Source organism: Zingiber officinale, chromosome 1B (assembly GCF_018446385.1).
Source record: "Zingiber officinale cultivar Zhangliang chromosome 1B, Zo_v1.1, whole genome shotgun sequence".
Lineage (NCBI taxonomy): Eukaryota > Viridiplantae > Streptophyta > Magnoliopsida > Zingiberales > Zingiberaceae > Zingiber > Zingiber officinale.
The window spans coordinates 74,418,955-74,441,852 of NC_055986.1; the positions used below are offsets into that span (position 1 = coordinate 74,418,955).

At 37.3% G+C, this 22,898-nt stretch overlaps 2 protein-coding genes across 2 annotated transcripts in view; both read left to right on the top strand.

The window, feature by feature from the left end:
• Positions 1-19,968, top strand: part of LOC121967792 — a 33,733-nt gene extending 13,765 nt beyond the window's left edge. The window contains exon 6 of the mRNA XM_042518245.1: positions 19,587-19,968. Within this exon, the coding sequence (XP_042374179.1) occupies positions 19,587-19,714 (128 nt within the window). The 3' untranslated portion in view covers positions 19,715-19,968. The remainder of the gene's footprint in view (positions 1-19,586) is intronic.
• A 1,685-nt stretch (positions 19,969-21,653) lies between these two features.
• Positions 21,654-22,124, top strand: LOC122038907. The gene has a single exon (XM_042598883.1). The coding sequence runs from the start codon at positions 21,654-21,656 to the stop codon at positions 22,122-22,124; it is 471 nt and encodes a 156-aa protein (XP_042454817.1).
• Positions 22,125-22,898: the final 774 nt, after the last annotated feature.

Genomic DNA, 22,898 nt, shown 5'->3' on the forward strand with positions numbered 1-22,898 from the left:
TACTAAATGTGTCTTTTAATGAACTCTATTTATCATCAGTCGATTGAACTAGATTTAATAAGGTTAATTTCTTGGATGACAATTGTGTCTTTTAAGGACCTGTCTTTATCTTTAATCAACTGAACCAAATCATATCCTTGAATTTAATCATCAATTGTCTAGTGAACTATTTGATTGAATTTTAGTTGTAGTTGATTGATCTTAAGAGTAAATATCAATGTGTTGCAACTCTTGGTTAACCATACAAATCAATTGACTCTAAATTATCATTAATCCACCCGAAATTATCATCAATTGATTGACGTATTGACTTTGACTTGAAATGCTTTTTTTCTCGGTCAAATCTTAGCCTAAAGAAAGCTACTCATGCTTAAAATATTCTAAGCAAGTTACCCACGTCCAAAATATTCAAAGAAAGCTACCCACGCCTAAAATATTCTCACATCTTTAATGCCAAAAGATTATCTTGTGGACTTTTTCATTATAGATATTTGGTTGTCCTTTATCTATCGTAACTTTATCGTTGGCTAGGAGGTCTTGCCGCTAGCCTTCCTTTATTGCTGAGATTCCATTTCTAACATCCGTTGAATTTTCAACTTTATCATCTGCACAACTTCCTGTTGAACCCCGTGGGTGTTTTGATGTGATCAACCAAGTTAGGTTAGGTCCTGTTTAGTTTTAATCCCTGTGTCTAAGTGTGTAGGAGCTTAGGAGGGCAGGAAGTCGAGCGGAAAACGTAGCTAGCAAGAAGGACGACACGGGAAGGGAGCCGACGAGCTCGGTACGTCCGAAGGACGAAAGAGCTGCAGAAGAATACTCCAGTGGACGAGAAGAACGTGCCCGACGTTCTAGGGACGAGAAGCCGGGACAGAAGCCTGCTCGAGGAGAAGGTTGGAAATTGGGTTCGGGTGAGCCCTATTTCGGTTGGCCGCAATCACCCAAGTAATCGGAACTTCGGAAGCTGAAAAGAAGAAGAAAGAAGCTGGAAAAATAGCTGGAGGCGCCCTCAACAGTCGTTGGAGGCGCCTCCAACATCAAGCTGATGAAGGCACCCTCAACAACCTTGGAGGCGCCCTCAACAACCTTGGAGGCGCCCTCAATGCCCTTGGAGGCGCCTTCAACTTGGTCAATTTGGCCGTTTGTAATCGGATAAAATTTTATCCGCATATCCTCTTGGAGGCGCCCTCAACCTCATTGGAGGCGCCTTCAAGACTCGAGATAGAATTTCCAGGAGATATATAAAGGCTCCTGGAGCTAGGAATTATTCAATCAACTCTGTAATCAATTCCTAACAACTCTTGAGCTCTCTAAGTGTGTAAAAGACTTCTCCGCCTTCAGAGAAGGAGTTTCTTAGTGCGCTGTTCAACCATCTTGGATTAACAACCATCTAGGTTGTAAGCAAGTCAAATTGCTGAGTCTCTTTTCCTTCTTTTCAGTTATTTGCTTTTATTTAATTATTGCTATTTTAAGAGTTGAAAGCATGAGGAGGGTATTTTCTTTTTGCAGGCAATTCACCCCTCCCCTCTTGCTGGCCCCGTTGCACCAATAAAGATCAAGACGATGGTCGGTGCAACTATTCATCCCCCGAAATTGGACGGAGACTTCGCAACATGGAAACGCTGAATGGAGGTATTCTTCAAAACAGAATTTGATATTCTTCTAATTATGAAATACGGTTTTGCAGTCCCTAAAGACAAGGAAGAATACAACTGGACAAAAAAGGAGCAAGCTGATTTCGTGGCCAATGGAAAGGCAGAGTTCCATCTGCTCAGCGTCCTGCCACCCCAGGAGGTAAGTCGGATCGGAAGCTACGACTCCGCCAAAGACCTCTGGGAAAAATTGCTGGAGCTCCACGAAGGCACCTCAGAAGCGAAGTTAGCAAGGCGCGACATCCTCCGGACTCTGACAAATCTCCGGATGAACAACGGCGAAAAGGTAACGCAACTACAAGCTAGAACTAAGGAGCTGATAACTCAACTAAGCAATCTCGGAGAAACCGTAACAAACCGAGACTCGATCTGGTATACGCTGAACGCCTTCCCGAGAACTTCAGAATGAGCGTCCTTAGTAGATGCATACTACATCTCTAAGGACTTTGAGGTAAGTACTCTAGAAAATCTTTTTTCTACCTTTGAACTTTACGAATCTCGAATTGCAAAGCCTAAACAAATAAAGAAGTCAAATATCAATGTTGCCCTACAAGCCGAGATGGACGATCCTGACTCCGAAACGTCGATCGATGAAACTGAAGCGGCGATATTGGTAAGGAAGTTAAATAAGTTTATTAAGACTAATAAATTTAGATCGCAGTCGAGAAAGCATCAACGCAGCAGAAGGACGGTCCGATGCTACAACTGCAACGAGGAAGGACACATCAAGGATGACTGCCCAAAATTGAAGAAAAGGGATAAGGAGAAGTCCCAAAGACAAATAACCTCCAAACACAATACCCTAAATGCCACATGGGATGGTTCATCGTCCTCCGAATCTGAAGTCGAAGCCTACGCCGGAGTTGCTCTAACAACAATCCACCAAGAAGAAGATGAGACGAACTCATAAATGAGCATAGATGAAGGGGGAGGATCATCAGAAGAAGAAAACTGCGATGAAGGGGGAGCATCAGAAGTAGAGGTAAGTGAGGTACGTGTCTTATCTCCCAAACAATCTTTTAAATTTATTAAAAGTCTTACTAAAGATCTATTTAAACTAGAAAAGGAAAATGCTGAATTAAAATTAAATTTAGCAAAAACATGTCCTCTACAATTATATGATAATTTAAAATTAGAAAATGAAAAATTAAAAATAGAAATTGATAAATTGAAAATTAATCATGCATGCTTGAATAAATTTCAAAAATCAAAACTGAGAATTTATGGTAAATTAAATTGGTATATTAGACATCACCAAGGTCAACTTAGGAAAATTCCTAAAGAATATATACCCCCTAAGTTTTTGATTAACCCAGTAGGAAGAACCTCTATTGGGTTCCAAAATCATATCTAGAGTTAAACTTCTGTTAATCAAGATTTTCAGAAGAAATTAAATATTGAAATTCCTTAAAAGGCTTTGTCTAGAAGTGGTTGATGATCCAATAACCAGGAAGACTAGTGCCTCGCCACAACCTGGAAGTCGATTATCGAATTAAGTATTTAATTGACAATCTGATAAAGCATAAAATATCGGTTAATGCTTTTTAAAATTCTTGTCAATTATTTGAATTTTTTTTTAACTTAAAAATAGTGTTAAAAGTTTGTTTTAACTTAGACAATTATTTGAGTTTGTTCTTTACTTCATTAACTTGGAAATTTACCCCCTATTTTTTGATGTGATCAAAGGGGGAGAGTTAGTACAAGTTCAGGGGGAGTTAAAAATTTTTTTCAAGTTATTTTTTCAAATTCTGAATTTTGATAGATAAATTCATTCTATACTTAGTATTGCAATTTATTTTTAATTGCAAATTTTATGCTTGAAATGTTAGTTTTGTAATTTCTTTAAATTACTTGTTTGGTTTACCCTAACTTGAACTTGGGTTGATGCACATCAAAAAGGGGAGATTGTTGAATCCCGTGGGTGTTTTAATGTGATCAACTAAGTTAGGTTAGGTCCAATTTGGAAAACGCAGTTAGCGAGAAGGATGACACGGGAAGGGAGCCGACGGGCTCGGTACGTCCGAAGGACGAAAGAGCTACGGAAGAGTACTCCAGTGGACGAGAAGAACGTGCCTGACGTTCTAGGGACGAGAAGCCGGGACGGAAGCCTGCTCGAGGAGAAGGTCGGAAATTGGGTTCGGGTGAGCCCTATTTCGGTTGGCCGCAATCACCCAAGTAATCGGAACTTCGGAAGCTAAAAAGAAAAAGAAAGAAGCTGGAAAAATAGTCGTTGGAGGCGCCTCCAACATCAAGCTGATGAAGGCACCCTCAATAGCATTGAGGGCACTCTCAACAACCTTGGAGGCACCCTCAATGCCCTTGGAGGCGCCTTCAACTTGATTAATTTGGTCGTTTGTAATCGGATAAAGTTTTATCCACATATCTTTTTGGAGGCTCCCTCAACCTCATTGGAGGCGCCTTCAAGACTCGAGATAGAATTTCCAGGAGATATATAAAGGTCCCTGGAGCTAGGAATTATTCAATCAACTCTGTAATCAATTCCTAGCAACTCTTGAGCTCTCTAAGTGTGTAAAAGACTTCTCTGCCTTCAAAGAAAGAGTTTCTTAGTGCGTTGTTCAACCGCCTTGGATTGACAACCATCTAGGTTGTAATCAAGTCAAATTGCTGAGTCTCTTTTCCTTCTTTTCAGTTATTTGCTTTTATTTAATTGTTGTTATTTTAAGAGTTGAAAGCACGAGGAGGGTATTTTCTTTTTGCAGGCAATTCACCCCTCTCCTCTTGCTGGGCCCGCTGCACCAACACTTCCTTCACCGACTTGGACTTTTGCCAATACGTTTTGAACTTTTTAATTTGGATTTGCAACATTGATATCTAGAAAACTTATACCTGCATACCTGACACACACGTTAGTCAAATGTAAATCTAACTTTAAACTTTTGCTAATCACATCAAAATAATATAGTTGGCTCGACCATTTGGTGTCACCAACAATTTTCCTTTTTAATGTTTGGTAACCCATTTAAAATTAGAAAAAAATGATTAAAAAAGGTAGGAAGAAGTCAAACAAAGAATTTTCTCTCGAGAAATCTACTATTTCTCCTTTGAAAGAAACTTAATCCTTTCTCCCTTTTCTGTGCCATTTATAGTGTATCTTAATTTTCTTCCCTTTACTTTTTTTAGAAGATAAACATGTTATAACTTTAAGACTTCTTACTCTCCCTCTTTGTTGCTCATAGAAAAATAAATAAGAATAATATCAAAATTCTCTTAGCTGCCCCTCAAGAATGTCTACTGGGTGTTACTCCCCTTGTAGGTTAGCCATTGCAAAGATTAAGAGGAACAATTTGATAAAGGAATTTATGTAGGTAGTCAACTGGTTAAACTTAGTTATTGACTTTCTCCAATAACAATCAATTGAGGTTTCTACTAAGGTTTCTAATTTGGTGAAAAATATGAATTTTCGTAGATGTATGGCATCAATATCTCAACATCATTCATTCTTCTACTAGTACATGACAAAAACATAAGCCTAGTAGACATTTTGTATTTGTCTATCATGCATGAAATCTTGTTAGATCAATAATTTATAAAATTCATCAGTGATATCACGTAAAGTACAAGCAAATGATCATGCAAATATATATATGTAAGTCGAGTCAATATCTGGTATCAAGTCATAACATGAGTCAAACTTTAATGCATAAGGTTGCTACATTAGGATCCCTCTAATCTAATTTTGTGATGGGGGTTGTTGTTCTAGGTTCTATCCTCTCAGCGTCTCATACATCTCATCCTACATGGGTAAACATTGTGCATTTTTGTGAAGATCAAACCTTTTTGAAATCTTGCCTTTCCTAGCTAATCTGGACAAGATACCGAGTGGTTGTGGTGGTGGCATTTGTGTTGCTTCCTCAACCTCCTTGTCATCGACATTGGTTGATCGTTTTTTAGGCTTCTTCGCGGCTTCCATACAACGACCCCATCTCTGGTAGTCATCCTGTCCAAGGAAAGCTTCTGAACTCTGATTTGGTCATAACTTGTGGTCAAAGGCTAGAGGATCCCTTGGGGGTGACATCTATATCTCGAGGTAATGATTGCAGTGATGATATTTCTATAAGGCAGGTAGGCTTTTCATAGCATACATAATGGATGATGAGTCTAAAAATATGTAGCATTGATTAAAGCATACATCATAAAAAGATGTGGAAGCCAAAATCTCGGCTTGTCCCCTAGTAGTGATGGGTAAAAGATATCCAACAATGATTTTATATAATACCTTACCCCACTGAGCAGATAATCTAGAATAGGAAAATATATAGTTGAATGGGGGTGTATAACTTTGCTAGTACTGAGATGAGTCTATAGTAATAATATCAAATGACTCAAGTAATGTCTCATTAAAAGTGGACAACCATACAAATGAACTATCTAACTATTGATACTCTAAAAACTCTCTAAAAATGAAAGGAGAAAAAATTTAAAATAAACTGATCCTACTTTGACTCTAACTGAACATGTCTCATTAGTGTTATTCTTTACACAACTCAACATTGATGATTTATGTTGGTGCCGATTTTGCGCAATCTATAATGTTCTATGATTTCAGTCACATTTAAAACAAAACAGCAACTCAGTCTTATCTCATTAGGTGGGGTCGACTATAAAAATCCTTCTACACCATTGACTCTATCTCCTATTATATCATCATTATATTTAAATAAATTTATCTTATTTTATTATTGTTAAGGTTTTTTTGATCTTTCTCTTACTCGTTTGATATGCACATTTGTGATAGAGTATTTATTGATCGTCTAAGTACATGTTCGTACCATCTTAAATGTATCTCGCAAAGTTTTTCCTCAATAGGTGCAATCCCGACTTTCTTTCTAATATTTTCATTTCTTATCTTTGTATGTCTGCATATTTATCTTAATATTCTCATTTTTGCAACTCACATCTTTTGCTTATGTGCTCGAATCATAGCTAACATTCAGCTCCATATAATATAACAGGTCTAATCATCATTTTATAAAATTTTCTTTTAAGTCTTAGAGGTACTTTATGATCATAAAGAACACTTGATGCTCTCCTTTATTTCAACTATCGTGCTTGTATTCTATGTAAAACATGCATCTCTCTCAATCTTTTTGCAAAAATGATCCGAAATACTTAAAACTCTTATCGACAACTCATCATCTCTTATCTTAATAATTATCTCGTTATGTTTAATATTACTAAACTTAAATTTCAAATATTATGTCTTTACTCTATTAAGCCTAAAACCTTTTACTTATAATGTTTCTGGTCAAACTTCGAGTTTAATATTTATTCTTTTACATGTGTCATTTACTAAAATAATATCGTTTGCAAACAACATACACCGCAGTAGTACCGTATCTTGGATGTGTCCAGAAAATTCATCCATGATTAGTATGAAAAGATAGAGACTTAGAGTTGATTCTTGATATAAACTAATCTTTATAGGAATGTTTTGGTTAATGTACATGAAGTCTTCACTCTTGTCATTATCTTCTCATACATATCCTAAATTAATTCAATATATACTATGATAATATCTCTCTTTTCTAGATCCTCCATATAATTAGATATTTAGGTATTACATGCACTAATTAACTTGTCCACCCCATTATTGTATTTCTTTTAATGGTCCTTCTTAGAAGGAAAGCTGGGGTCTTCACATCCTTGTGTACCCTTAGAGTACTTAAATTTCTTAAAAAGTGATTTCACCTCTTCCTTTGATCTAGTCAAAGCACAATTGTTTCATTCATATATTTTTCTAACTCAAGAACTAGATGATTCCACTTCAGATGCTGAATCTTCCTCACTAGATGGATCTTCATCTTTGTTGGTGATCCCTCCTCACTAGATGGATCTTCCTCTTTGTTGGTCATCAAGACTTCTATTGTTGGGATCTAGCGCGCTAAACAAGCGGAAGCGCAGCGGAAATTGACTAGATCCTCCATCCAGCAGATCCATGCGAAGGGAATAAACATTGCATACAAACAATCTATACTAAGTTACATGATAGGATTATATCCTTGATGCGTGCACACGATCTCCCGACAACTCGGATCTCAGCACGATCACACGTCCGCGCCTCTATGGTATCCACACGAACAAGTCTTGTCTTTGCTTGTCTCACAAATAAAGCAAGATGGAGAAGAAAACACCTAAGGTTGTGCTAGCAATCTCACCTAGGAGTTTCGTCCAAGAGAGGCAAGGAGGAAGAAGAAGAATGCAAAAGGTCTCATACCTTTTCATCTAATGAAAATCATATGAAAAATATCATCCAAAATGATATTTATATCCATCCCATGGTATACCAAGAGTCTCCACCCTTTCATCTTCTAATCCAATGGCTCAAAATTAACCATTCCATCTAATGGTTCAATTTTGACCATTCAACTTCCTTGGTGAATTCAATTTCACTCAATGAATCCAACCCATTGATTCTCAAGTAACTCGATTCAATCCAACAATTGGATCCCTTTGAGTCTAACTCAATGAGTCAAATTCGGATTACACTTAATCCATTGATTCATCACATGGACCCATCTCCATATCAACTTTTCTTAGTGTGTGACCCTATAGGTTCTCGTAACGTTGGCAATGTACCCAAATCACCATTTAGATACATAAGCAATGAGTGACATCTAGCAAGGCATCATTGCTACCCAAGTGACGAGAAAGTTGAGATCCGACCTAACATGTTCGTGGCTATCATCTTGTATGACTTGGTCCCTCTATCTTTGATATCTAGATTGATCAATGAGGCATAGACCGTGTCATCCTCTTATCATCAATCTTTGTGTTTCTTGATCTCCAAGTAGATACACTTATCAAATAAGCTCAATATCTTATATTGACTCATTTACGCATGACCATACTTTCTTGTGTTCTACTAATCAAGGGGCCCACAGATATCACTTCCGTCATATGGAAGGGATAGATCCCATCTACATCACTCACATCCCTCCGCATAATTCATTGCATACCCAGTGATCGACTTTATAGTCCACCCTGTTACGGGTGACGTTTGACGATACCAAAGTATACAACTCCTAATGTAGGGAACCGTAGTGACTTCAGGTCTAAGGACTATTCATACTAATAGTCACATGAGAATGTTTATGATACTCATACGATGATCCATGAAACATTCTCATGGCGGGTCATTCAGTATATATTCTCTAATATATATCCATGTATCAACCTGATATCTCATATCCATGACTTGTGAGATCAAGTCATCCGTTGACCTACATACTAGTCTCTGCGCATTAATATTGTCCTTGTATATTAATGCTCGACTAGGAATAATTAAGAGTAGTGTTCTCTACAATATCTCACTATCAATTCAATCAATTAATATACTGTAGATAAGGACCTACTACTCAAGGACATTATTATACTTATTCAATTGACACTGAACTGAAGTAAATATAATAATCAACTTTGCCTTTTATTAGTAATGATATATGATACAAAATGAACCCTTTACAATCATCTCATAATTGGTATTAGGGCTAATACTAACCATCTCCTACTAGTACTAGTGCCAATCACTGAGGTATCGACTACCCATTGACCTAGTGTGACCATCATGCTTTCCCTGTGCCAAAGCCTTGGTCAAAGGATCCGCAATGTTAGCATCGGTCGGTACTCTGCATGTTCTTATATCTCATATATCGATGATCCCTCGAATCGTTGTAGTATCCAAGACCACCATTTATGTAAAATACATACCCTAACTGCGATCTAGAATCGTCCTTGTCAATTTGGAAGCTTACACCACTGTAACCCTTTATAGCAACAGCTGTAACCCTTTACAGCAAGCTCTTTATCGCCTCCATAGATCAAGAAATAATCTTGAGTTCTTCTCAAGTACTTAAGAATATTCTTGACTGTTGTCCAGTGACCTTCACCTGGATCTGACTGGTTTTTGCTCGTCATGCTTATCGCATACGAGACATCTGGGCGAGTACAAAGTATGACGTACATGATAGACCCTATAGCAGATGCATAAGGAATCTGATCCATGCGGTCCCTTTCTATCTTAGAAGAAGGATATTGAGTTTTCGAAAGACTCACACCATGTGACATAGACAGGAACCCCTTCTTGGAATTCACCATAGCAAAACGTTTAAGCACCTTGTCAATGTACGTACTCTGACTTAGGCCAAGCAATCTTTTAGATCTATCTTTATAGATCTTAAGGCCTAAAATATAGGCTGCTTCACCTAAGTCTTTCATTGAAAAACAATTCCCAAGTCAAGTTTTCAAGAGTAGGGATATCATTTCCAATGAGTAGTATGTCATCTACATACAATATGAGAAAAATGACTGTGCTCCCACTAACCTTTTTGTAGACACAAGGTTCATCTTCATTCTTAATGAAACTAAACGTTTTGATTGCATCATCGAATAGAAGATTCCAACTTCTGGAAGCTTGCTTCAATCCATAAATGGATCTTTGCAACTTACAAACCTTTCCAGCATGCTCTGGATCTACAAAACCCTTAGGTTGTGTCATATACACATCCTCGAGTAGATTTCCGTTAAGAAATGCGGTTTTGACATCCATCTGCCAGATTTCATAATCATAGTAAGCAGTAATAGCAAGCATGATCCGAATGGACTTGAGCATCGCAACTGGTGAAAAGGTTTCATTATAGTCAATCCATAAATGGATCTTTGCAACTTACAAACCTTTCCAGCATGCTTTGGATCTACAAAACCCTTAGGTTGTGTCATATACACATCCTCGAGTAGATTTCCGTTAAGAAATGCGGTTTTGACATCCATCTGGCGATCTCATAATCATAGTAAGCAGTAATAGCAAGCATGATCCGAATGGACTTGAACATCGCAACTGGTGAAATGGTTTCATCATAGTCTATACCATGAATCTGTTTGAATCTTTTAGCCACCAATCTACCTTTATAGGTATGCCTACGACCATCCATGTCAGTCTTCACCTTGAATACCCACTTATACCCAATGAGTTTGATCCCTTCATATGGATCAACCAAAGTCCATACTTGGTTAGTGTACATGGATTCCATTTCGGATCTCATGGTCTCTAGTCATTTCTCAGAATTTGGGCCCTGTACAGCTTCCTGATAAGATGTAAGTTCGTTGAGACCAACTAGCACTACATCACCATTGTCAGACAAGAGAATAGAATATCTCTCAGGTTAATGGCGGATCCTATCAGATCTGCGTAGAGCTTGTGCTATTTGAACAGGTTGTTGTTCCACAACTTCTTGTGGTGTAACAAAATCCTGATCCACAACATCTTGTGGTACCTGTTCAATATCCATCATTCTGTCAGTGCTAGTATCTTGAACTTCTTCAAGATCGACTTCACTCCCACTAATTTTTCTAGAAATAAATTCCCTTTCTAGAAATACACTAGTCCTGGCAACAAATACCTTGCCTTGTGTAGGATTATAAAAGTAATATCCCTTTGTTTCCTTGGGATATCCAACAAAGTAGCACTTATCTGATTTGGGTCCTAGTTTATCAGAGACTTGCCGTCGAACGTAAGCCTCACAATCCCAAATCTTCATAAAAGACATATTGGGACTCTTTCCTGTCCATATCGTATATGGTGTCTTTATGACGGCTTTGGATGGAACTCGGTTAAGTGTGAAAGCGACTATCTCTAGAGCATGCCCCCAGAAGGAAGTAGGAAGATCTGTATGACTCATCATCGATTGTACCATAACTAATAAAGTACGGTTCCTCCTTTTCGATACACCATTCCATTGTGGTGTTCCAGGTGGAGTGAGTTGAGATATGATCCCGCACTCAACGAGATGGTCATGAAACTCTTGGCTAAGGTATTCCCCACCTCGATCTGATCGAAGCATCTAAATACTCTTACCTAGTTGATTTTGTACTTCATTCTTGAATTCTTTGAACTTTTCAAAGGATTCTGACTTGTGTCTCATCAGATACACATAGCCGTATCTACTGAAATCATCAGTGAAGGTAATGAAGTAATGATAGCCTCCTCTAGCTGCTATTCTGAAAGTGCCACATATATCAGTATGTATGAGTTCTAACAGATCATTAGCTCTTTCGCCATGCCCACTAAATGAAGTCTTTGTCATCTTACCTCGAAGACAAGATTCGCATACCTCATATGATTCAAAATCAAACGAGTCCAACAGTCCATCCTTATGGAGTTGGGATATGCGACTCTCATTTATGTGACCTAAGCGACAATGCTAGAGATATATTTGGTTCAGATCATTAGATTTGAACCGCTTGGTATTAATGCTATAGATTGAGTTTTCAAAGTCTAGAACATAGAGTCCATTTATTAGAGGTGCACTACAATAAAACATGTCATTTAAATAAATAGAACAACATTTGTCCTTTATTATAAATGAGAACCCCTTCTTGTCTAAACAAAAAACAGAGATTATGTTTTTGGTTAAAGCAGACACATAACAACACTCTTCAAGTTCTAAAACAAGCCCAGTGGGCAAAAATAAAGAGTAGGTTTCTACAGCGACGGCGGCAACTCTTGCACCATTGCCTACTCGTAGGTCCACTTCGCCCTTTGTTAACTCTCTACTATTTTTCAGCCCTTGCACATTGGTACAAATATGAGACGTACATTCAGTATCTAATACCCATGAAGAAGAAATAGATATATTGACTTCTATAACATATATACCTGAGGCAAAAGTCTCATTTATCTTCCGTTTCAGTTCCTCTAGGTACCCCTTGCAGTTCCTCTTCCAGTGTCCGGTCTCACCGCAGTGGAAGTCGGTTCCTTCCTTAGCAACCCTACCTTTGGGTTTCAGTGCATGAACCTTGCCCTTGCCTTTGGCTTGAGTCTTACGCTTACCTTTAAGCTTCCACTTGCCTTTGCCTTTAGACACCATCAAAATGGAACTAGGCTTTGCCTTCTTAAGGTTGATTTCAGCAGTTCTCAACATGCTCAACATCTCAGGCAGTGGTTTGTCAATTTCATTCATGTTCTAGTTCATGACGAATTGACTATAACTATCGGGCAACGACTGCAGAATAAGGTCAGTAGGCAATTCTTGGCCTAGTGGGAATCCCAACATTTGTAGATTCTCCACATACCCGATCATTTTGAGTACATATGGCCCAACGGGACTTCCTTCTTGCATTCTGCACTGAAACAGTGCTTTAGAGATCTCAAATCTCTCATGCCTTGCTAGTCCTTGATATAGTTATCTAAGATGTTCAACCATATCATAAGCATCCATGTTCTCATGTTACTTCTGAAGCTCAGAGTTTATGATGGCGAGCATTAGGCATGACACATTTAAAGCATCATCTTGATGCTTCTTGTAAGCATCCCTTTCAGCTCTAGTGGCAGTAGCAAGGGGTGCTTCAGGAATAGGCTGCTCTAGGACGTACAGTTTTCGTTCTTGCTTGAGAACTATTCTCAAGTTTCTATACCAGTCCAGGAAATTAGCTCCATTGAGGTTGCCCTTATCAAAGACAGATCGCAGAGAAAGGGTATTCGATGTACTTGACGACATGGTAATCTACAACAGAATAATGCAGAACTTAGTATCATATATCGATCATTTAATTAAGCCTTTAATTAAATGATTCTCCCACTGAATTCTAAAGCTTTTTAGGAGCAAGTCACTACTAGCTTTAAACCCAAAAGCAAAGACATTCAAGTGGGACAAGATCCATATTATACCTCATCTTGAGTTAGCTTTGGCTAATCGCCCAAGACTTGTATAAATTAGGTAGGGAACGTGTACCAATTGGACAAAATCCTTATTATACCTTGTTTTGAGTTAGTTTTGGCTAATCGCTCAAGACTTAGTATAACTTAGGTAGACAACGTTTACCAATTACATCCTATGTAACTCTTGGATCTATAGGTGAACAAGACTATTTGTTCATTTGCCCATCTCATGAAATTTACATTATAATTCATCTTGAGTTAGCTTTGGCTAATCGCTATGGGATATGCCTCTAAGTTCTCAACTTAGTTAAGTCACACCCAAAGTCTAATAGTCGGATATCACAATTGTTCAGTCGCACTCTACCAAGATAAAACGAGTCACTTTGCTTTGGCAAACTTGACTACAAATGATCGAGGTAGTAGTGAGTACTAAACTTTGGTAGGCATATGTAAAGGATTTAATTGCGATAGCTACACATGCATCACATACATTCATGGCATATCATGGTATACATCAACATATATGTTAATTTAAACGTGACATGGTTATGGCCCCTATAAACTACGATCTTCTCAAGCCAATGAGAAGAGCGATAAGTCAACCTAGGTCTAAGTCGCTTCTCCAAGCACTTCCTTGGTTGTTGTGTGTTGTTGTCCTTCCTTCCTTTTCACCCGTCTTCCAAAAGACTAACTCTTTCTAATTTTGTACATTACAAAATCTAAAGAAACTCGAGTTACATTCAAGTGTAATCTAATTACAACAAGAATAAAAGGGATGAAGGCACGACACACAGATCGTATTATGAATTAAAAAATTACACACATCCAATCACATTGGGGTTAAAGGGCCATAACCATGCATCATGTCATATCTATTCATAATATTTTATGACATAAAATTTACTATGATTGGAACAACTAATTATGAGCCGCAACGCCACAGCCGACTATGTTTCGTTCTAAACAAAACATCTCTGGCCGAGACCTTTATGGTCACACACCAACTTCGTTTTGTTCTCAGCAAAACACCCATATCGATCAAGACTCAGGATTTGGCTGAGACTTAGAATCTGGCCAAGACTCACAGTCTGGCTGAGACCCATAATCTGGTTGAGAGTCTTGTGTGGTCGAAACTCATAAGTTTTGCAAATCACAGTAAACCCTATCATGCAATTTCTATATCATATATAAAATTTCTAGCAACTTAGCATAGCCCTTCGCAAGTGGCTCTGATACCACTGTTGGGATCTAGCGTGCTAAATAAGTGGAAGATGGAGAAGTCTTGTCTTTGCTTGTCTCACAAACAAAGCAAGATGGAGAAGAAAACACCTAAGGTTGTGCTAGCAACCTCACCTAGGAGTTTCGGCCAAGAGAGGCAAGGGGGAAGAAGAAGAATGCAAAAGGTCTCACACCTTTTCATCTAATGAAAATCATATGAAAAATATCATCCAAAATGATATTTATATCCATCCCATGGTATACCAAGGGTCTCCACCCTTTCATCTTCTAGTCCAATGGCTCAAAATTAACCATTCAATCTAATAGTTTAATTTTGATCATTCAACTTCCCTGGTGAACTCAAGTTCACCCAATGAGTCCAACCCATTGATTCTCAAGCAACTCGACTCAATCTAACAATTAGATCCCTTTCAGTCTAACTCAATGAGTCAAATTCGGATTACACTTAATCCATTGATTCATCACATGAACCCATCAATGAGTCAAACTCAAGTTTACGCATGACCATGCTTTCTTGTGTCCTACTAATCAAGGGGCTCACAGATATCGCTTCCGTCATATGGAAGGGATAGATCCCATCTACATCACTCACATCCCTCCGTATAATTCATTGCATACCTAGTGATCGACTTTATAGTCCACCCTGTTACGGGTGACGTTTGACGATACCAAAGTATATAACTCCTTATGTAGGGAACCGTAGTGACTTCAGGTCTAAGGACTATTCATACTAATAGCCATATGAGAATGTTTATGATACTCATACGACGATCCATGAAACATTCTCATGGCGGATCATTCAGTATATATTCTCTAATATATATCCATATGTCAACCTGATATCTCATATCCATGACTTGTGAGATCAAGTCATCCGTTGACCTACATACTAGTCTCAGTCTCTGCGCATTAATATTGTCCTTGTATATTAATGCTCGACTAGGAATAATTAAGAGTAGTGTTCTCTACAATATCTCACTATCAATTCAACCAATTGATATACTGTAGATAAGGACCTACTACTTAAGGATATTATTATACTTATTCAATTGGCACTGAACTGAAGTAAATATAATAATCAACTTTGCCTTTTATTAGTAATGATATATGATACAAAATGAGCCCTTTACAATCATCTCATAATTGGTACTAGAGCTAATACTAACATATCTTTCTTGTGATCAATTGTTTCCTTGTGACTAAGTCTTCAACTCCATCATTAATGGCCATGAAAATCATATGCTCAAATAACTTGCAAAATTCTTCATTCGACGATTCTAAGGATGGGCTATCCTGGGTAATCTTAAGAGCGCTCTTCTTCTTGAACTTCTCTTCTTGTTTATTGAGCCTCGTGCACTCAGATTTGTAATGTTTTTTTTCCTATTTTATTCAAACAAATGATATATTTGATTTTGATTTAGATATACTTATGATTTGTGTGGCCTCTTTGGTTTTCGAAAGATTTTCTTCACATCTTTTTTTTTTTTTTGAAGATTTTGTTTCTTCTCATCAGCTTTTAGATGAAGTTAGCATCTCACTATTTTCCTCTTTGATTCTTATGCTATGACTTGCATGAGACTTCTTCTCATTCTTTATTTTTGACTTCTTTACAATTAAGATAATACCCTTATCTTTAGGCTCAACAATAACAACAACCAAACCTTTATTCCCTTAAGTGGGGTCGGCTATATGAATCCTCTTGCGCTATTAGACTCAATCCCAGACTCAATCCCCTACTGGCTTAGAAAAATCCATGTATTCGACCCTCCTTAATATGATAAACGCTTAGTTGTTATTGTTATTTTGTGAGTTTGAAACTCACAAAGTAGTCGTCTAATTAACTAAAGACAAGTCCTTCGATACCTTGTAAGTGTCTAACATAAGCATCTATCATAGATGACTACAAGCTAGTTAGTGGAAAAGCCTTGAGTTTGTATCTTATTACATCTCAGTGGTTGTCCACTTGTTCTTCAATTGTGTGGTGTCTATTAAGGATCTCATTGAACCTTCTACAATCACCATTTCACCTTCTTTCATTGCGTAATTTCTGCATTTGACTTAGTAATAAATCACATTTAGCAATGCGCGAGTCACACATACCTTTATGAAGCTTGATGAGCTTGTCCCATTGTTCTCTTGAGCCAGAGAGGTTGACTTTATTGAGTTTATCTAGTGTCAACCTGCATAGTAAAATCAAGTGCTTATCCAAATTTGTTCCCAAACATTTGAAAACCTTCCTCTACAATAAAACACTTGTCAATGTATTTATATGACAATATTCTATTCTATCTTTCTAGTAAGTGAAGTTGTTTCCATTGAAGAAAGGATGTCGTGCTGTGTTGTAACTCTCTTGCAATGTTCTCTCTTACTCCTTTTGTTGATTAGTCCGTTGGGAGTAAGCTTTAAAACCACTTGTTAAATCAAGAAAGATGATAGAGAGGGAGGGTTAGGTAACATAATCAAAACTATTTGAAATTATTATCAGGGGTTATCTAAATGCACATTGGAAATGAATGTATTTAAGTTCTTTGAAAATTGTAGGGAAAAAAGATGTTTTGAAGTTCTTTGAAAAATGCAACAAAATTAAGAAACTTCCAAGTTCTTTAAAAAAATATAGCTATATGTTTGAGAAGCGTATAATGGAAATATTGAAATAAAAAATATTTCTACGAATTATGAAAATTTAATATAATAAGAAAAGAAAGACAAATACAAAAATTTATGTTGGTCGAATTGCCAATTCCTACTTCATGGCTTATGAACTTGTATAAAAAAAATCCAGTATTTTTTTTGTTCCTTGGAAATTTCCCAAGGCGGAGAAACCTTTTTACAAAGACCGACTAGAATAGAATCAATATATGAAAAATAGAAGATGGAAACTTTAAGTTCAAATCCGAAATAAGAAAAACAACCAGAGTAGCAAAAATAGAAAACTACCAACGAAAAGTGAAAGAACTTCAATGTGAAGAGTAGGATCTCTTTATAGATGGAGTACTTGTTATTATTTCTTGAATGCACATTAATTGTGGGTGTTTTAGTCGAGTTACCATTGCTTGGTATTCACAGAATGAGATCGTTCAACATTAGTTGGATGATCTGTTGTTACCGTAATGATTGTTGCCTTATCATTACTGTAGTTGATTATTTGTCTATCACCAATTGATTGTTTTAATTTTAGTTAACTCAGACTACCTATTAGTCTACTCAACCACATTAGACAATGACACATTGTCTAGTTCCCTTGGATCTAAATAAGTTCTTCTACTAACTGTGCCATTAGTTGACTATTTTACCGTTGCAATCGACTAAACCAAATAGATTGGTAACCAATTCCCTTGGATCATAATTATGTCATTTTGTGTGTTTAAATTTGTTGAATTTGTATTTCCACTGCGAAGTAATCTTGTAAAGAAAGAGCAAACGAGCGTGATAAAGCAAATGAGATGTATTCAATCCCCTGTTGCTCCCTGCACACTCAAACGCAAGACATCAAATACATAGAGCCTAACTTGACTTGTTGATCACATCAAAACCAGCACGAGATACTTACATCCCCTCTAGTCTTTCTTCACGATTCAATATAACAATGTAGATGCAATGGCAAAGTGATGCAGGATCGACCCTAGAAGATCTCCTGAACTTCAAAGGGTCATAACTTTTGACTCGGATATTAGAATGAGCCATTGTTTGTCTTGAAGCTGATTTAGAGACTTAGATTTGTTATCGGGTGGAACCCGTGACCCCCAAATTTCGAATTCGAAAAACATCGTTTAGTGCTTTTTCGGAGGATTTGAACACCATTTTTACTATTTTTAGAAATTTTTGTATTTTTGTTATTTAGGGTATTTTTGGTAGCTTTGCCTATTATGAGTCAGAGTTTGTTTATATAAGCTTTGGCTATTTGAAAGATTATCCTCTATTCTTAATGAATTTTTCTTTTTTTGTAAAACCTAGAGAATGACGGGTTTCTCTTTGTTTTTTTTCGGTTTTTCTGCTTGCCTTCTCCTCAAATCCTCCTTCTCATTAGCCTGTAGGATAATCACTATCCTCCCGGCGCCGCAAAGTCTAATAGGTGTTGCCAAAAGTCCAAGTTTGCTAAGTGCTACAAGTGCTAATAGAGCTGGAAGTTCAATGTGTTGGTAAATGAAGTCCTCGTATATTAAGGTGGACTATACTTAGCCAGTGCTCTGAGACGAGTCCTCTTGAGAGACGATGAAATCCCCTGTAGGCCAAGAATGACCGGAAAGTAAGCATGGAAAAAGTGTTTTGTGCAAGGGTAGCTTTCTTATTTAGTCAGAGATTTAACCAAGAAATATGTATTTCAGGGTCAAAGCCAATGGCAAGTTGACTAGAAACAATTTTAAACACTGTTTAGAGTATTTCTCGATTTGAATATTGTATTTGGCAAATTTTCACCAAGATAGAGCATTACAATATTCATGAGATTCACTATGATATTTATGGAGACCTCTTGTTATTGGGCTTATATCGGAAAACTTTACATGGAGTTAGAATTTCTAGGTTCTTTGGAATTCATTTGGTACATTGACCAAGTAGTTCTTTCTATCCCTTGCCATGTATATCAAGGAGGGTGATAATTTTGAAGTTGAATTGAAAACATAGCATGTCTTCTCAAATAAATGTATTAGGAACTTTGCTTTATTTCTTTGTTTGTCTAATAGTTTCCTATGTCATTTTGTTTATTTATTTTCTTTATCATCGATATCAATCTATTACTTGTTTTTGTTTTGTACTTCCGCATAACAGGATCAAGCACTTGGTTGCTCTTGTCATTGTAAGAAATATACCACTTGGAACTGACACAATGACAACCTTTGGAATGAGAAAACAGATGAAAATTTATACATGAATGAAGTCATGTTGTCATGTGTTGAATATGTTACGAACATGTTCTCCCAATTTTTTCAATTTTGTTTTTTGATTAGTTGTTATTTATCATATTTGCTCTCGAGGTCAATGATTCCACCTATTCAGGTGGTTCTAATACTTGTTATGGTTGTCAGGTGGGGCATTGCCAGCTTTTGCTCAACTAGCTTCCTCCTCATACCATGCAGCCATGTCATCGTCAGCGCTGTCGCATGCTTCCTCTCAGGAAGATAGTATGGAAAGGAAAACGTCGTCTCCTCTATAGCCTATTTACCTTCATTTCTTAGTATCTCAAAGTAACATGCAACCATTTTGTTACTCCCTGCAATCTTTTTGAAGTGAAATAGCTCAAAATATTGAATATGACTACTGCAAAGTTTGTTTTAGCAACACTTTCTCAAATAAGTTTGTTTTGTCTTTATATGGCATCTCTGACATGCTTATTTATGAGCCGCCTGACAATTTCATGTACAAGTTTGTGGATAGAAGATTAAGAAATAATTTATATTTTTGTTGCAACTTGTGTGTGACTTGTTTATGATAGTGAAGTTTTTTTTTTTAAAAAAATACGATGATGATTTGGTTAAAACTTCACTATTATAATAATAGTGAAGTTTAGGGTCTGCTATCTGTAGGGTATAGCTTAGACTTTTGAAAAATAGATATAGGTTAGGTTAGGAGTTTGGTCAGGTTGAGATGATAATGGGGCTTAGCTTGATCAAACTGGTTAGATTTTCTGTTTTGGCTCCATTTTGGCCTCTAGGTTCTTGCTCAACAAATTCTTGTTTAAGTCTCCAGTAAGCATCTGTTTTTCATCATTGCTCAAGTCAATTTCACATTTTAGTTATGCTTCTTCAGTTGCTCAACATTTGGAGCTTGATTGTCAGCTTCTTCTCTCCAAATTCTCAGTTACCAGCTTGTACTTGTCTTGGCCCAAGGCTGAGTCGGGCATAAAGGTGATGAATAGGTTATTTTGTCATGGGTGTCAGGTTTACTTTGCTTGAGGGTTTATATCATCACATCCTAAACTGAGTGGAAATCCCAAGGTATTCTGACATCCATCAAAAGCAGGAATAGAAAGTTCGTTAACTCCCCACTCATCTTGGTGGGATACCCAAACACTAAACCTTTCTCCACAGTCTGCTCAATATCCTTCTTGGGCTAATTCTATCTTAATACTCCAGAAAACGGTTGCTGTAGGACTCAAGTAACTTACCAATTTGAGCATTTCTTTATCCATCCTTTTGTTCCTTGTGTCCCAACTTATGCAGATAGATTTCCTCTGTTCAGTATTTGAGGAAAGTGCTTCTAAACTTAACCCCTAAAAATTCTTTTGAGCATTGCTTCGAGGTATGCTCCATCAAACTTATGTTTGCTACACTAGCCAACTTCTACTTTGCAAAAAACCTTTGGGCATCAACTTCAATCTTGAATCTTAAGCCCAAATTACTTAAGGAGATCACACTGCCAAACTTCTATCTCTGAATTCTCTCCTGACAAGGCTGTACTTATTTTCTTGTTTTCCTTCACAATTAAAAATTTGATCTTTCATTTATACCCTCTTTAGTTACTCATTCGTTTCCAAAGCATTCATTCATCTTTATTTCTGTCTCTAAGTGGCTCCACGATTCTTCCTATTTTAAATACACAACAATTGAGTTCTGATAAGGGCAATTTAGGCATTAGATTTTTTTTCTTCTTCATAAATTCTAAGCGTATTAATTTTTAAAGAAATGTGAAGATTTTTTTTAATAAAAAAGTATATTGTTAAATTAATAGCTATTAATTATTATATTATTTATTAATCATCCTAAATATCTTTAACATTAAAAAAAACAATCAAATGCATACTAGCTACTAATGTTATGTTACAAATGTTAGGAATTAATAATTATTGAAAAATAATGGTAACAATAGTCTGCAAAAATCAAGAATAGTTTTATTTATTTTATTCGAACTAGTTTTCTGGACTTTACCATGGAAGCTATGGTCACGGTGGGCCCCACCCGAATTAGAAACCTCCCCTCGGTTACAACACGGTGGAAATGAATTAGTTTTCACGAACTCGTTGCTCCGCCATCCTCCTCCTCCTCCATTTTAACTGAATGCCGTTCCTCCTGCCAATCGATCTCTCCCTATTCTCCTATACTTCCTTGACGTCGTAAGTGGTGAGAAAATAGGTGGCGGCGGTCCCGGCCGGGCATATGGACAGTGGCTGGCGCACCCCGGCAGGGAGCAGGAGGAGGGTCATGGTGGTTGCCGATCCGAGCCGCGAGGCCAGCGGCGCACTTGAGTGGGCCCTCTACCACGCCGTGGCGGAGCACGACGAGTTGCTTCTGCTCCACCTTGAGCACCCTGGCGAGAGCACGCCGCCGCGACGGTCCGCATCGGCACCGTCGACGTTCACATTGTTCCTCCGGCGGCCTCCCTCTCTCGTGTCAGCCGGTGTGTCTGAGCATGACTCTGGCGGAGGGGGTACAAATGCGGGGCCGGTGTTCCTGGAGGCGATGAGGGCAAAGTGCGAGGCTGCGCAACCGACGGTGAAGGTGCAGATCGAGAGGGTGGAGATGGAAGGGATGGGGAAGGCCACCAAAATTCTGGAACGCGCCCAGTTGCACTGTGTTGACCTTCTCGTCATTGGCCAGCGCCGGAGCTCCGTCGGCTTCTTAGGGTAACTCATTTACTTTTTATTTAAATATGCCACTCTAAGTTTTTTCTTTTAAAAAGGGTCAATATAGAAATATAAAAGTGGTTTTTTTTATTCAATTACAAATTTCATAACATAAACTTCTAAATCTAAATTTTCTAATATGCACACTTTGTGACATCATGCATATCACTACTAAAAGTTCTTAATTGACATTGAAGAAAATGGGAATACGTTATGCTATATTTTTAAAAATTATATTTGATTTATCAATTATTTCTAAGTTTAATTTATTGAATAGATCCAAGCTAAGCACTTAATTCTAAAAATTATTTAGATTCTACAATTGTTTCTTTGTCTTCACTCCCTCTTCTGTCGATCAATTGTGGTTTATTGTTTTTTTCCCTTCATAGGTAGTTAGCAACAATTTTTGATGGTTCGTGATTTTCAATCTCCTTTCAATGATTTTCTGTTTCCAATCTCCTTTAAATGATTTTCTCAAAAATAGGTATTTCTCCTCATGGTGGTTTTTCTTCTTTACCCCAAATTCCATATAAAATCCTCAAGTTTTGAAATGATATTTACTCAGAATCATATATTACTTGTGAGATTTTTTTTTTTTGGATGAAATTCTTCTATTGCATTCAATACTTTTGTTGGATCGTTGGAGAAGTACTGTCGCATCTTTTTGTTTCTACAAACAAGTAAAGTAACAGAAAAATAAAAATGATAAACACAAATCAAGGATGCAAACAAATCAATTTATGATGTTTAATGTGGTCCAGTAGTCCTCCCTTAGACT